The 15,635-nt window shown below is 41.2% G+C and overlaps 1 protein-coding gene across 9 annotated transcripts in view; it reads right to left on the reverse strand.

The window, feature by feature from the left end:
* Window positions 1-15,635, reverse strand: part of plcb4a (phospholipase C, beta 4a) — a 466,151-nt gene that overhangs the window by 202,131 nt on the left and 248,385 nt on the right. For all 9 annotated transcript variants that reach the window (XM_068044348.1, XM_068044344.1, XM_068044346.1 and 6 more), the window contains one exon: window positions 1,773-1,853. In XM_068044348.1, the coding sequence (XP_067900449.1) occupies window positions 1,773-1,853 (81 nt within the window). The remainder of the gene's footprint in view (window positions 1-1,772; window positions 1,854-15,635) is intronic.

A 15,635-nucleotide genomic window follows, 5' to 3' on the forward strand; every position in this document is an offset into this window, starting at 1 on the left:
ATATTTTTGACTTCCTGCAGCTTATAAAAGGAAAACTTCTTAGAAACTCCTACATGCTTTATCACTGTTGCATGATAATAGTATGAGCAAACTGCATATCTTGAACAACTTCTCACTCAGAAACTAATCTTGAAGAGAAACTTGCCTTCAGGACCCTTTTGGAGGTTTATTGAAGGAATGCTGCATGAGGAGGAGGAGTGGGGCAATGCTGCTAAGGTTGGGGAGACTGAAGGTTCCATTGGCATAGGGCAAGGAGATGCCAGAGATAGCCTGGAATGCTGCTTGAACCCATCTGCCCCACGCTAATAAGGTGCGTTCCCAATGACCTCTGATAAGGCTGTTGCTGGCGAGGTGCCAGAGTGCAATCCTGCTGATTACCCTGGGATTGAGACCCATGTATTTTTGGTGTCGCTGTTGTAAAAGGTGCAAGGGATATCAAAACATTAAACCAGAAAAGCAGGAAAGTGAGTAAGGGTCAGCATTCCAAAAATTTGTGAGTCATGATGGAGTGGTACCCACATGAGAGCACAGAACAGTGAAAATAAAACTGGGATACTTTGAAGCAGGTAAATAAAATTAAATAGGCCATCAATATTTTGTGTTTTATACATGGGGCATAGAGGAGAAGAATGAAAACCTTGTGATAAATTTGCACAAAACACTGGTTGGGCCAGAGATAATGTAGCATGTGCAGTTTTGGGTGCCCTGTTAGCGAAGGAATATTAAGTGCAGATTCACCAAGATTGGCACAGTGGTTAGCACCACAGCTTCACAGCTCCAGCAACCCGGGTTCGGTTCTGGGTACAGCCTGTGTGGAGTTTACAAGTTCTCCCTGTGACCTCGTGGGTTTCCGTCGGGTGCTCGGTTTCCACAGCCAAAGACTTGCAGGTTGATAGGTAAATTGGCCATTGTAAATTGCTCCTAGTGTAGGTATGTGGTAGGAGAATTGAGGGAAGGTGGGGATATGGTAGGGAATATGGGATTAATGTAGGACTAGTATAAATGGGTGGTTGATGGTCGGCACAGACTCGGTGGGCTGAAGGGCCTGTTTCAGTGCTGTATCTCTCCATGACTCTGAGATGATGCCAAGGATTGAAAACAATAGTTACGACAAGAGAATTGAGATACTCCAATGGAGCAGAAAAGGCCGAGAGCAGATTTAACAGACCTGTTGAACAATATAAAGGCTTGTGATGGATTGAATAAGGAAAGAGTACTACCTTTTGTCAGTAACAATAGGTCATCAATTTACACATGGGAGTGAGGACAAAGGTTAGAAGAAATTAGACAACGGTTGTTGGAGAACGGACTGTTTTGACAGAAGAAATGGTTGCGACACAGACTACTGGTTCTTCTGAAGGAAAACTGGATAAATATTGGAAGCAGAGGAAGGTGCAGAGAATGCAGGGCAATAGGATTGCTCTCGCAAAGACAAGATGGGACCAATGGCCTCCTCCTTCTGTGCAGCAAACTTTGACTGGATATTTTTAAGAACAAAATTAGAAATCATTCTGCAACATACTTCAGGTATATACAGTTTATGCCCTCCCTATTCTTTGTAAAAACTGAAAAAGAGTTGCACTAAAATAGTTTTGGTAGTGAGCCTTTTAAGTTATTTCACTCGTAATGTTACTGTTATTTAACTCATTTTTAGTAATGGATCTCTATAATAGCATTTTATCATGTAAGGCATATTGACGAGACAAAGAAAAAGGTTCATGTTGGAAACACTTTATGTTGCGGTCGCAGAGTTCAAGTGTGGGCAAAAATACCTTTCCTTCACTTTTCCATGTGAGAAAGAATCCAAACTCATCCACCTTAAAGATACAGTTAGGTTCCAACACAGATGACTCCTGTTGGAAGAAACAATTGTCAATTATAAGTCAGTTAGTAACCGCTCTTAAAGAGACCCATGTTTTGCAGTAGGTTCCCGATCTTGGACATGTACTCAGAACAGGCTGCAAGCAGAACTAAGAGCACTGAAGGGCAGGAAAATCAAATGAGTTCTTAACTCTGCTGTGCACCTCTAAGTGACCAGCTTAAGAGTGAAAAAAAAAGCTTCAGGAAAACTGGTCACCGTGTGCCCCTGAACTCAGTTACAGAAAGTAAAAGCCAAATATTGATGTTTTACTATTTCCCTTCCCCTCTCTTTTGGGCCTCCTTATCTCGAGAGACAATGGATACGCGCCTGGAGGTGGTCAGTGGTTTGTGAAGCAGCGCCTGGAGTGGCTATAAAGGCCAATTCTGGAGTAACAGAATTCCCTTCCCCAATGTACAGGAATATGAAGGAGAAAATGTTAGCAGTGACAAAAAATGTTACTGGATTTCTCAAGAAATGGAACTTCATTCTATGGACCTTTAAGGGTATATTTGCAATGTTAATAAGGACCACACAATTAATGTATGATGCAAATTATATCTTAAATACATGAATCAGACTAATTGACAAGTGCACACAGTCCTTTTTTTTTTGGAAGTACAGTCCCAACAATGCACTGAATAATACACTAGCAGTCATCTGTAATCACGATTTTTCTGTTGACTTGTTTAGAGCAGAGAGGTACACTTATAAGAAATAGAATTTGCATTTATGCAGAAATGCAAATGCCTTTTGTACTATAAATAATCAGAAGTCAGTGCCACATAATCAGAGATCTATCTCAGTTACGTCTTACCTCAGAGCAGGTTAAAAGGAATGTGGTTCTTTGGCATTAGTAACAGGAACTCCTCTGCATTTTGTAAGTCTTTCCCTCCATTAGTCTACTAACCTCCAGACTCTTTACCTACTGTCACCACCTCCTCTGGTACTAGCATTTTAAAATTTAAAATAAAGCATCATTTCATTCTACCTAAATATTCCTGCATGTGCTCATACCCATGCATGGTACGAAGCATGCATTTGTATTCTTTTGCTGATATTTCTAAAGAATGTTTTTATGTTTTATATTTAGTTAAACACTTTGTGACCAGAATAGTCAACATAAAAAGATGTCAAAATAGGACAATGAGCCAAAAGACAAACTGCCTGCAATGATGGGAACCAACGTCTGCTCTAAGCTGCGGTCATGCAGCAATGGGGAATGTGCGCGCATGGGACAAATAGGCCACGCACAAGCGGTGGTTCCTTTAAGATACGCTCATGTGCGGCTGCACAGCAATCTTAAAGGGGCCACGCGGTACAACAAGCAGGCTGTGCGCAGCGAAGGGATGTTAGAGGAAACATGGTAGGAGCATGCACAAATGATTTCTGGTTCTCACTATCTCTAATGTATCACAATAGTAAATCAATTGCAAATAAGGTCAAGGAAGATTGAGAAGCCTTCTTGATGAAAATCATGTGTTATCAGTGTTAAACGTTTGCGTGGAAAAGGCTAACCTCGATATTCCCACAAAAGATCATTAAATTTTAAAGGAGTACTGGCTCCACAAAAAACTATTTGGCAAACTTTCTGTTTTCTTTTGAAAGGGAAAACAGCATGAAGCTTCAGTCACATTGACATTGTGCATAAGTGATATGAAGCACATATATATGATACAAAATACAGATATATAAAAAAACTTGCATTTATATAGTTAAACATAGAAAAACATCCCAAGACACAAATCATTATGAATTCAATCCACTGTTCCAGAAAAAGCTATTTAGCTTTCCACTTCAACCAGCCTGAAGTTCCACATACCAGCCTGGAAATTCTGGAATCTTCATTGCCATGATCAGTAAATAGGACCATTTTAAAATTAATTCTTGCAATGCTGCGGTACACTGGTCCAATAAGTTATAATTGATATCAAAGTTTTTGCTCAGAAATGTAGCCACTTTCTATGCCTTAACCACTACTGCCGGCCAATCACGTTACCAGTTCCTATTTACCTGCTAATACACAACAACACAAATGCTGAATTTTAATGAAGAATTAAGAATAGCTTAGCCATCAAAGAAATATTCCAAGAGAAAGCATTAAGCAGCAGGGAGTGTTGAAAGCCAGGGTTGATCAGCAAAGCATCCTTCTTTAGCACTGAACCTTGGAGGCTGTGAAGATGAAGGCTTAAATCAGAAATACTGCCAGTCTGTACCTTTTTAAACTTCACTTAAATTATGAATTCTTGAGGATACGATCACCATAAAGAATGTCTTAAAATATATATTTCTTTTTTAAAAAAATCAGTTCTGAACTTATACCATACTGAAGGCTACCTTCTGTTTGTGTACTTATTTCTGGCTATTTTGTAACTGTCTAATTTTATTTATGAAATATATATAAACATGTAACAAGTATAGGAAACACTATGAAACACTTTCCTACATGAGGCTGAAACATTAATGCTACATTATAATGCAATGAAACACTGCAGTGATTGAAAACTTAAGATAGCTAGGCCTTGTTTTCTTGCACTGTGTAGTACTGATTCTCTCTCTGATTAAACCCAAATTTATTTCAAATTAGCAAGTGTAGGAGCATGTGACTGTGAGGAACTGTCATCAATTTTCTTTCAGAAAATGAAATCATTTCGTAGCTAATCATATAACCAGTAAATTAATGCATCAAACCCTTTTTTCATCACAGACACAGATGTCAGTATAAAACTACATTTCCAACGAAAACTAATGACTATTACTTAACTAAAGTATTCTAAACTGCAACATATTAATTCAGCCATTTCTCCCTCATTGAAACATTAATACAATTTTCTGTCCATGTCTTGCACGTATCTATGATTCTTGCAATGACAAAAACAGAAAATACTGGAAATACATAGCAGGTCCATCAACATCTGTAAAGTGTAAACATGAGTTAATGGTTTATCAGATCTCTGAAGATTGTCCTATCTTAATGCTACATGAAATAAAGACAGCCAACAGTTCGGGGATTAGAACTACTGATGCACCTCAATAGCATAGAGGATACAGAAGGAGCTGCTCGGGTACCTTAGTAGTTTTTTCAAATCCATTGACAGTAATTTAGTTTAGTTTTAGTTTAGTGATACAGCACTGAAACAGGCCCTTCGGTCCACCGAGTCTGAGCCGACCATCAACCACCCATTTATACTAATCCTACACTAATTCCATATTCCTACCACATCCCCACCTGTCCCTATATTTCCCTACCACCTACCTATACTAGGGGCAATTTATAATGGCCAATTAACCTATCAACCTGCAAGTCTTTTGGCATGTGGGAGGAAACCGGAGCACCCGGAGGAAACCCACGCAGACACAGGGAGAACTTGCAAACTCCGAACAGGCAGTACCCAGAATTGAACCGGGGTCGCTGGAGCTGTGAGGCTGCGGTGCTAACCACTGCGCCACCCTGAGACACACACTAGTTCCTATCAAGACAAACTTAGATCACTGCATGCACTTACAGGTTTTGTTCAAGAGTTTTCCAACTTCCATATGTGCCAGAAATGCACGTTTGACATGCAGATAAAAAAAGTGCACCACTCCTGGGAATAGAAATCGGTGCTTGTCGTGCCAGTTTTCTAAAAAATGAGGGCATAAATTTGTAGAGCTCTGCCCTCTACTACAAGAATGGCTGAAAAGAGTACAATGCCACAGAGACTGCCTTAATTGGCCCAGATGGGAAAAGGTAGCCTGGATGAGGAGTTCATCAAATATTTTTGGGATAGTTTCTTAGAACAGCACATTCTGGAGCCAACCAGAGAGCAGGCTATACTAGACCTGGTACTGTGCAACAAGATAGGATTAATTAATGACCTCATAGTGAAGGCGTCCCTAGGTAGCAGCAATCAAAATATGATTGGATTTTACATACAGTTTGAGGGAGAAAAGAATGGGTCCAAGACTAGTATGTTAAACATAAATAAGGGCAATTATGAGGGCATGAAAGCAGAGCTTGCTGAAGTGAACTGGCAAATTAGATTTAGAGGACAGGTCAATAGAAATGCAGCGACAGACATTTAAGGGAATAGTTCAGAATACAGAGAATAGATACATTTCAACGAGAAAGAAAAATTCCAAGGGGAGGACCCACTATCCGTGGTTAACTAAAAAGGTTAAAGATAGTATCAAACTTGATAACAAAGATGGGTGGCAGGTCAGAAGATTGGACAGAATATAAAAAACAGTAAAGAATGACTAAAAGATTGATAAAGAAGGAAAAATTAGAGCACAAGAGAAAGCTAGCTAGAAATATAAAGACAGATAGTAAGAGTTTATATATTTAAAAAAGAAAACAGTTAACAAAGTGAGGTTTGGTCCTATAGAAAGTGAGTCTGGGGAATTAATAATGGATAGTAAGGAGATGGCAGAGAAATTGAACAGATATTTTGCATCGGTCTTCACTATAAAGGATACAAGCAACATCTCAGAAATAGATGTAAATCAGGAAATGGGAGGGAGGAACTCAAGAAAATTACAAGCACCAGGGAAGTGGTACAGAGCAAATTGCTGGAGCTGCTTGCTGACAATCCCCAAGTCCTGATGGACTTCATCCTAGGGTCCTAAAAGAAACGGCTAGTGAGATAGTCGATGCGTTGGTTTTAATTTTCCAAAATTCCCTAGATTCGGGGAAGGTTCCATTCGATTAGAAATTAGAAAATGTAATAACTCCCTTATTCAAAAAGGGGAGACAGAAAGCAGGAAACTACAGGCCAGTTAGCTTAACATCTGTCTTAGGTAAAATGTCAGAAGCTATTATTAAAGACATTCTGGCAGGACACTACAATAAATTCAAGGTAATCAGGCAGAGTTGACATGGATTTGTGAAAGGGAAATCATGTTTAACCAATTTATTGGAGTTCTTTGAAAAAGTAACATGTGATATGGATAAAAGGGAACTGGTGGATGTACTGTACATAGTATTCCAGAAGGCATTTGATGAGCTGCCACATCAAAGGTTATTGCAAAAAATAAAAGCTCATGGTGTAGGGGATAACATATTGGCATGGACAGAAGATTGGCTAACTAACAGGTAACAGAAAGTAGGCATAAATGGGTCATTTTCTGGTTGGCAAGATGTAGCGAGTGATGCGCCACAGGGAACTGTGCTGGGGCCTCAACTTTTTACAATTCATATAAATGACTTGGATGAAGGGACTGACAATATGGTTGCTAAATTTGATGACACAAAGATAGGTAGGAAAGTAAGTTATGAAAAGGACACAAGGAGGCTACAAAGGCATATAGATAGGTTATGTGAGTGGGCAAAGATCTAGCAAATGGAATATAATGTGGGAAAATGTGAAATTGTCCATTTTGACAGGAAGATAAAAAACATTATTTAAATGGTGATAGATTGCAGAGCTCGGAGATGCAGAGGGATCTGGGTGTCCTAGTGAATGAAACGCAAAAGGTGAGTATGCAAGTTCAGCAAGTAATTAGGAAAGCTAATGGAATGTTATCATTTATTTTGAGGGGAATTGAATACAAAAGTAGGGAGGTTATGCTTCAGTTATACAGGGCATTGGTGAGAGCACATTTGGAGTACTGTATACAGTATTGGTCTCCTTATTAAAGGAAGGATGTAAATGCGTTGCAAGCAGTTCAGAGAAGGTTTACTACACTAATACCTGGAATGGGCAGGTTGTCTTATGGGGAAAGGTTGGACAGGCTAGGCGTGTATCCACTGGAGTTTAGAAGAGCAAGAGGCGAATTGATTGAAACATATGATCCTGAGGGGTCTTGACAGGATGGATGTGGAAGGATGTTCCCTCTTGTGGGAGAATCTAGAACTAGGGGCCATTATTTAAAAATAAGAGGTCACCCATTTAAGACAGAGATGAGGAGAAATTTTTTCTCTGAGGGTCATGAGTCTTTGGAACACTTTTCCACAAAAGGCGATAGAAGCAGAGTCTTTAAATATTTTTAAGGCAGAGGTAGATAGATTCTTGATAAGCAAAGGGGTAAAAGGTTATTGGGGGTAGGCGGGAATGTGGAGTCAAGGTTACAATCAGATCAGCCATGATCTTACTGAATGGAGCAGCAGGCTCGAGGGGCCGAGTGGCCTATTCCTGCTCCTAATTTGTACGTTCGTATGATTTGAACTATATGTAGTAAAGCTTTTAGGGTATTCAAAGAAAGTAGAGGTTGAACTACCTCTTGCATCAGATAAAACTCTTTTTATAATTACCATTGAAAAGATAGGGAATAAAAGTGCCCTATCAGTAGAAAATGTTACCTCAACAAACAGAGCATATTACCTTTGGTGTGCTTTCCATTTAAAATCCACAGGAAACTGTAGTGGAGATCTGAAAGCACAACTGGACTTGTACATCAAAATATTACCTGTTAAGGTTATAATATTACGTACAGTCTTTGGGACCTTTTAACAGAGTTACAAAACAATTTTTTTAAAGTAGCATTCAACATCTCTGAGGACATCATCAGATATCAGCAAAGTTTATTGTGCTGTTGTTCATGATACTAATTTAGGGCAGAGAGGGAAAAGTAGTCAAGGAGAGAGGAGAAATAAAAAAAATGAATGGATGCACCAGATGTGTGACAGCTACAGAGGCAAAGAAAGGAAAATTCAGGGAACAACTGGGTATGGGCGTGTCCAGGATGTTTGCAGGTTAGTTTTGTGCTCCTGCCCAACTAAATCATTGCTACTTGTTCCATTGTTACACCTTAACTTATCTATCCTTGTCCTATTTTACATCTGCTCCTCAGTGTTGAGATATTTTGATGAAGGGCACCTTTTTTTCTTCAAAGCCCCCATCCTGGTACTGGACAGGAGCAGCAAATCCCACACTTTATCCTTCTCAGCTGTGGGTTGGGCAAGCTGAGCCCCAACCCTCTTTCACATTTATGGCACTGGCATGTTCAACGCGAATGACTCTTGCAGCATATCTTCCCCCTGCACTAAAGTTTACTGCCGCAAAATCAGTTGCATCGCGTCCTCAGTTTAGAAGCTACGGGTGCTCTTTCGTGTCAAAAATGGCTGCCACACTGTGCACTTGTGGTCCAGGCCAAGCTAGACACTATTTTGAGGAGGCCAGTAAGTTGGGCGCTGGAAGAATGCTGAGTAAGTGGATCATGAAGTCCATCAGCTTCTGACATTACTTTGACTCTAGTGGTGCCATTTTTGACCTCAACCCTCCAGCTGATGCCCGGTCTTAACCCTGCACAGCTGAACAGATGTTCAGCAGCAGGAAGAGCCTCCCCCAGCACTAGTTAAGAGGATCATCAAGTACTTTCAGGTTAGTTATGGCTCAGTTGGTAGCATTCTCCCCACTGAATCAGAAGGTTGTGGGTTCAAGTCCCACTCCAGGAAATGAGCACAAAAATTAATGCTTGCATTCAGTGCAGTACTGAGGGTGTGATGCACTGTCAGGGGTGCTGGCTTACAGATGAGACATCAAACCTAGGCCCTAACTGACCTCCTCAGGCAGATGTAAAAGTTCTGAAGAACAACTTGCGAGTTACCCCCAATAGCATGGGCAATATTTATCCCTCAATCAACATCACAAAAACAGATTATCTGGTCATTATCACAATACAGTTTGTGGGAGCTTGCTGTGCATAAACTGGATACTAAATTTCCACATTACATCAGTGTCTATATTCTAAGAGCTGCAGGCCGGCTTTAAGTGGTGCTAGCCTCACACGAACCGGGGCTGCCTGCTGAGGTAATGTAGTCACAAACACTGCATCTAGTGCTGGCTGCATTAGAAGCAACTGGTGTGGGTCAATGGCGAATTTTGGGGGGCTATCCAATTTTCCCCCTCTCTACTCTACTCTAGCTGAAAAAAAGAAAGCACGTTTTAATAATGAATTATCATCTGATTAATTGGTATTATGCAGCATTAATATAGGAATAAATTTCCATCATTAGTGCTTCCGGCAGAGTGCTTTGTGCTCTGGGAGGCTATATTGGGAATTCGAGTGCACACACAAAGCTCTGAGCCAAGAAGAGTGGATAAAAATTTACTCTATAATGAATCAGTGCCTCATTAGGGCATTGATTTTTGCTGTATAGCAGGATTGAGTTTTTCCAATGCATTTATCTGATACTATTCTGGTGCTTTGCAAGCTCTTATGCAGTGTCCTGGGAATAAGTCTCTTTGGCTTTGTCATATCCTTAATTGTTGGATGCTTTTTTTAAAATATTATCTTCAAGGGGCTGAGTATTATGGATTATATTTTTTCTATTTTTCTTTTAAGTGACTCATGATGGCTTCGCTATATTTAGCAACTCTTAATATAGAGGTCTCAATTCCCAAGTCGAACAATGCTAAACTGCTATCGCTTCTTAAAAAGGAATGCACTGACAATATTCCTGCAGAAGCCTTGTACTGACTGTGGGCAACATGAGAAACTCTGTCCTGGGTGGGTGAACTAGTCATTTGTGTATCTTATCGCATGACAAAGTTAAGGTGCGGGGGTTGGTCTCACCAACTTTATTCATTAAAACTGCCCTTTTATGGGTTACCATACTTCTGTCAATACGCAGAATTGTTATATTCGAGTGTCTGCCAGTCTGTTTAATCTGCCTAATAACCCTTTTAATATTTAAGGCCCACAAACCAATTTTTAAAAATATCTTAAACCTTCTCCTTTAGCTTATTTTGTTATAACGGATAGATTTTTAAAACTGTGACTTTAAGCCTAGGATAGACAAGCTTTCTGGAAGCGATTCGCCCTCTCTGCAAATGACTTCTGCTTTGCATCAGGAATATGAGAGCTGTGCCTTTGAGAATATGGCGTGCAAATGCGATACGACTACCTCAAAATTTACACGTACACTGTCCTCAATCCAGTATTGATGAATTGTTTATTCCTCATCAGTTCCTGTTTATTCGGGTTGATAAAGTTTTCAGATTGTGTGCGACGGACACTTTAATGTGCATGTGCTTCCAACTTTCACAAAGATCTAGTAAATGACACTTTACCATCTACCCTTCTTGGGGATCCAAAGTGTCTGGAAGATATTCAGAAATGAGTATTTTCTTGAATTGAACTACACTCCTGTGACAGTCATGACGAGTAAAGGCGGCCGGCATTGTGATTGTTACTGGGCGAAGTAATGCAGACGCCCGGTTTAATAAGTGAGCTCAAGTCCCACCATGCCAGTTGGGGAAGTTAAATGCAATATAAAAAAAAAAGTATGATCAGTAATGGTGACCGTGAAACTACTGGATTTGCATCAGAACTCAACTGGCTCACTCATGTCTTTTAGGGAAGGAAATCTGCCATCCTTACCTGGTCTGACCTACATGTGACTCCAGACCCACAGCAATGTGGTTGACTCAACTGCCCTCTGAAATGGCTGAGCAAGCCAGTCAGTTGTATCAAAAAAACTGCTACCCAAAAAAAGCTACAATCCACAAGGATGGCAGCGGTTCAAGAAGGCAGCTCACCATCACCTTCTCAAGGGCAAGTAGAGCTGGGCAATAAATGCTGGTCTTGCTGGTGACGCCCTCATCCTGCAAATGATTTTTGTTTTTTTAAGTCCTTCGTTAGGGGAAAACAATCCAGTTTTTACTTTAATAAGAAGTCGGCTCTTGCTTCCCAAATTTAATTGTAGGAATGGATTTGAAGATTAGAATCTGACAATTAACGTAATTGGACTCATCAGGTTTCTGATACTCTTCATGAGGCCAGTTAAGTGTAGAATCACAGAATTTTCCAGGGAAGAAAAAAAAAATTCAGCTCACTGCACCTTTGCCCTTCCTCTGGAAGAGTTATCATCCTAGTCCCATCCTCCTGCACTTTACCCATAACCTTTAATTTTCCTTTCTAAACATTTATCTACTAATGAATGAGATTCTCTTCTGGGTTAGAAAGTACAACATCTAAATTATCTGACTAAAGCTTCCTTTTATAATCAAGCGAGGTTAGCTCCCCACCTATATCATGTGCTTTAGACTGTGTGTAAGGATTTGGCCACCTATCAGCATACAATTGATAATAAATTGGAGGCTCTTACAGCGATTTCCTGATTGTGTACTTTTCACTGGACTATGGCTTGGCCATGTGAGCCACATGGAAGATGGCAGGATCCCCAAGGACACATTGTACAGCGAGCTCGCCACTGGTATCAGACCTACTGGCTGTCCATGCCTCCGCTTTAAAGACGTCTGCAAATGCGCCATGAAGTCCTGTAACATTGATCACAAGTCGTGGGAGTCAGTTGCCAGCGATCGCCAGAGCTGGTGGGCAGCCAGAAAGGCGGGGCTAAAGTGTGGCGAGTCGAAGAGACTTAGCAGTTGGCAGGAAAAAAGACAGAAGCGCAAGGGGAGAGCCAACTGTGTAACAGCCCCAACACCCAATTTTTTCTGCAGCACCTGTGGAAGAGTTTGTCACTCTAGTATTGACCTTTATAGCCACTCCAGGCGCTGCTCCACAAACCACTGACCACCTCCAGGCGCTCGTCTCCCGAGACAAGGAGGCCAAAGAAGAAAAGAAGTGCATGAGCTCTGATATTTATGGGGAGCAGGGGAGCATGGTTGGGGACTCTAGGGGTCACTGGCAAAAAGGAGGCAAGGAGGCTGTTTGAAGGGCTGGGGGCAGGGGACCCTTCTGCTCTGCAAGGAATGCTACTAAAAGACAGCATCGCCCACCTCCATTTCACTGCTGGGTTTCCCGAGCCCTGGGAAACGCAGTCATAGCTATTAAATTTAAATCAGGTACTCAACTGCACTGTGGGAGCCTGATTTAATTATGCTAATGAAGTGTCTCGGCCTCCAAGACAGGACACTCGCACGCGACGAGACCCACTGCCGTAAAAATGGGGATGCGTTTCATTTTATTTTGAGGGTTTAAGATCACCCCCCCTTCCACCCCCATCCTCCTCCTTCCCATCATGGGGGCTAATGATCGAGGCAATGGTTTCTGCGGTTCAGAGATGCAGATTACTCCTGATCTCTGCCGTCACTGTAATGCCAGTTTACCTTCAATGTTCAAGAAGTCCATAACAACATGGATTGGGCTCCTCCCTGTTAGTGCTTTTAAGAAAAATTGCTGTTTTGAAATTGAAGATTTTAACCTGGTTAATTTTATCTATTTCAAATGCTCTCAAGTACATATGCTGAAATTGACTTTTACAGACCATTATCTCTGAAAGCATTGCCCATCAGAAATGACAGGCACCCTTGTATTATCTTTAAGTTGTTCTAACAATTTGTAGGATGAAACCTCCCATGTTGCTGAAGAACCATAGAACCAGAGAAAAGTTATGGCACAGAAAGAGGCCGTTCAGCCCATCGCGTCTGCGCCGGCTGAAAAAACTAGCCGCCCAATCTAATCCCACCTTCCAGCACCTGGTCCGTAGTCTTGCAGGTTACAACACTTCAGGTGCATGTCCAGGTGCCTTTTAAATGAGTTGAGGATTTCTGCCTCCACCACCGATCCAAGCAGTGAATTCCAGACACCCACCACCCTCTGGGTGAAAAAGATTCTCCTCATGTCCCCTCTAATCCTTCTACCATTCACCTTAAATTTGAGCACTGGTAATGGACCACTCCACTATGGGAAACAGGTCCTTCCTGTCTACTCTATCTAGGCCCCTCATAATTTTGCACACCTCAACTAAGTCACTCCTCAGCCTCCTCTGTTTCAAGGAAAACACAACACTATCCAGTTACTAAGGAGCATAGCAGATCTAAACTGGACTGGTGGCCCTCTGCTTTCCCTTATTTTTCTTTCTTTCTTTTTTTTTTTAGGTACAGATGGATCATGTTCACTGTTCATCTATACCAGCTTCTCATTTGCAACTTGTGGAAAGCACGAGTGCACTAACACCACTCTGATACTGCCCTGTCACAGGGCAGCTTTATGAGTACAGCATGACGTCTATAATCAATTCAACGTTCTGTAGAGCCTTTCTGCTCCCTGGAAAAAGGATGACTCTTAATGTCATCACGGGGCTTTTATTCTAAACATCACAAAATCGTATCAGGAAAGGATGAACAGGCTGGATCTCTTTTCCCTTGGTGACCCAATAGAGGGCTATAAAATTATGAAAGGTTTTGACAGAGTAGACGCAGAGAAAATGTTTTCACTTGTGGGAAAGAGCAAAACTAGAGGCCATCAATATAAGATAGTCATCAAGAAATCAAATTGGGTAAAGAAGTTTCTTCTGGATTCCCTGAGAGTGGTGAGAATGTAGAGCTCACTGCCACAGACTGTATTAAGGTGAATAGTATAGATCCATTTAAGGGAAAGATAGATAAGCATATGAGGGAGAAGGGAACGGAGGGCTATGCTGATGGAGTTAGATGAGAACGGATTGGAGGAGGCTCGAGTGGAGTATAAACAGCAGTATGGGCTTGTTGGACCGAATGCCCTGTTTGCATGCTGTCTATTCAAAGTCATTCTATGAGATGGGCCTTTCATGCATGTCCCATCTATTGAAGGATGAAACAGTTCAATCTTTTGCTCCTTTACAAAACCAAATTTCTCTCTAATGTAGTGGTCTAGAGAACAGGTTCTATAAAATTACTGATTCGGTAGACATTTTCACCTGAATTTTTCTAAATATAAGCTGATTTCACAGCTTTGCTATGTTTTGGTTTTCACGTGATATGAAGAACCAATTTTAGCGTTATAGACAAAAAGTGGGAGACCAAAAGACAGCTTTTTCGCATGCAATTGTTTGAGTGAGGAGCAACTGAAGATGTTGTATAGGACCTGCCATACATCAGGCTGTCCGCAACACTGGTGATCCAAACTTTCAGACTATACAGGAGGGGACGTGGCAAAGTCATTTTACAGACATGTCCATGAATCCCAAAAATATCAATCCCAAAAATGTCAGCGGTCATACAAAACAAAGTCGAATTGATCGCAGGCCTTGCAGTTGACCTGGTTCACTTTCTGCGTGTTGGGGTTATCAACAGAAATCCAGCATGGGACATGCGATTAATCTTTTTATGATTTGTCAATGTATTCCAGCCCTTTGGGCAACAGGTTGCTACAATTCCTGCATCCCTCACTGAATACAGAGAATATGGAAGATAGCCAATCAAGTAATCTCTCCAACGCAACCTTCCTGTGGCCATGATAGCTTTTCCTTCATTTTACCCATGAGGGTGGTGGTGATGTTGAATTCCTGATTAGAATTAGATATTAGGCTTCCTTTTGCTGTTGGAATCTATTTTGTTTCCTCCTCTCTGCAGGTTTCCCATTCATTGTGATTTCTGACTTGCTATGCAAGTTTGCCACTTCCTCATTCCCCTCATCTTCACAGTAAAGCTCTTTGGTTGCAGTTCTAAATGTTGTGCCTTGAGGCTTATTGTTAACTTGTCTCATTGTATTCCCGTCTGAGTTTGTAAACTGTTCATATGGCGTTCCTGAAGAATGGCCAGAACAGGGGTGGTTCGGAGGGGAAGGGGCCAGGAACCCCAATCTCGTGCCCCCAGGCATTTGAATGTGACAGCAAAGGAAGGAACAGCCAGCGGCAGACTTATGGGCAAGGAGATCCAGGCTAATTTTGCCCTCTTTTCCACTCGGTTTTGAGCTGGCTAACGGATGGAAATTCACTCAGCACCTCAACCTTCCACCAGAATAAAGCATATAAATTTAACATTAAGTCTCACCTTTGTTGTTCATGTATGATTGTGGTGCATCAACGCCAATAAATTAAAGGATGACTTAAGCAACAAAGTTTGTACCTAATAATTACCCTTGAAAACACGGGGTTCGATTTTGCCTTTAGCAGGTGAGCCGCAGGTTG

Source organism: Heterodontus francisci, chromosome 13 (assembly GCF_036365525.1).
Source record: "Heterodontus francisci isolate sHetFra1 chromosome 13, sHetFra1.hap1, whole genome shotgun sequence".
Taxonomy (NCBI): domain Eukaryota; kingdom Metazoa; phylum Chordata; class Chondrichthyes; order Heterodontiformes; family Heterodontidae; genus Heterodontus; species Heterodontus francisci.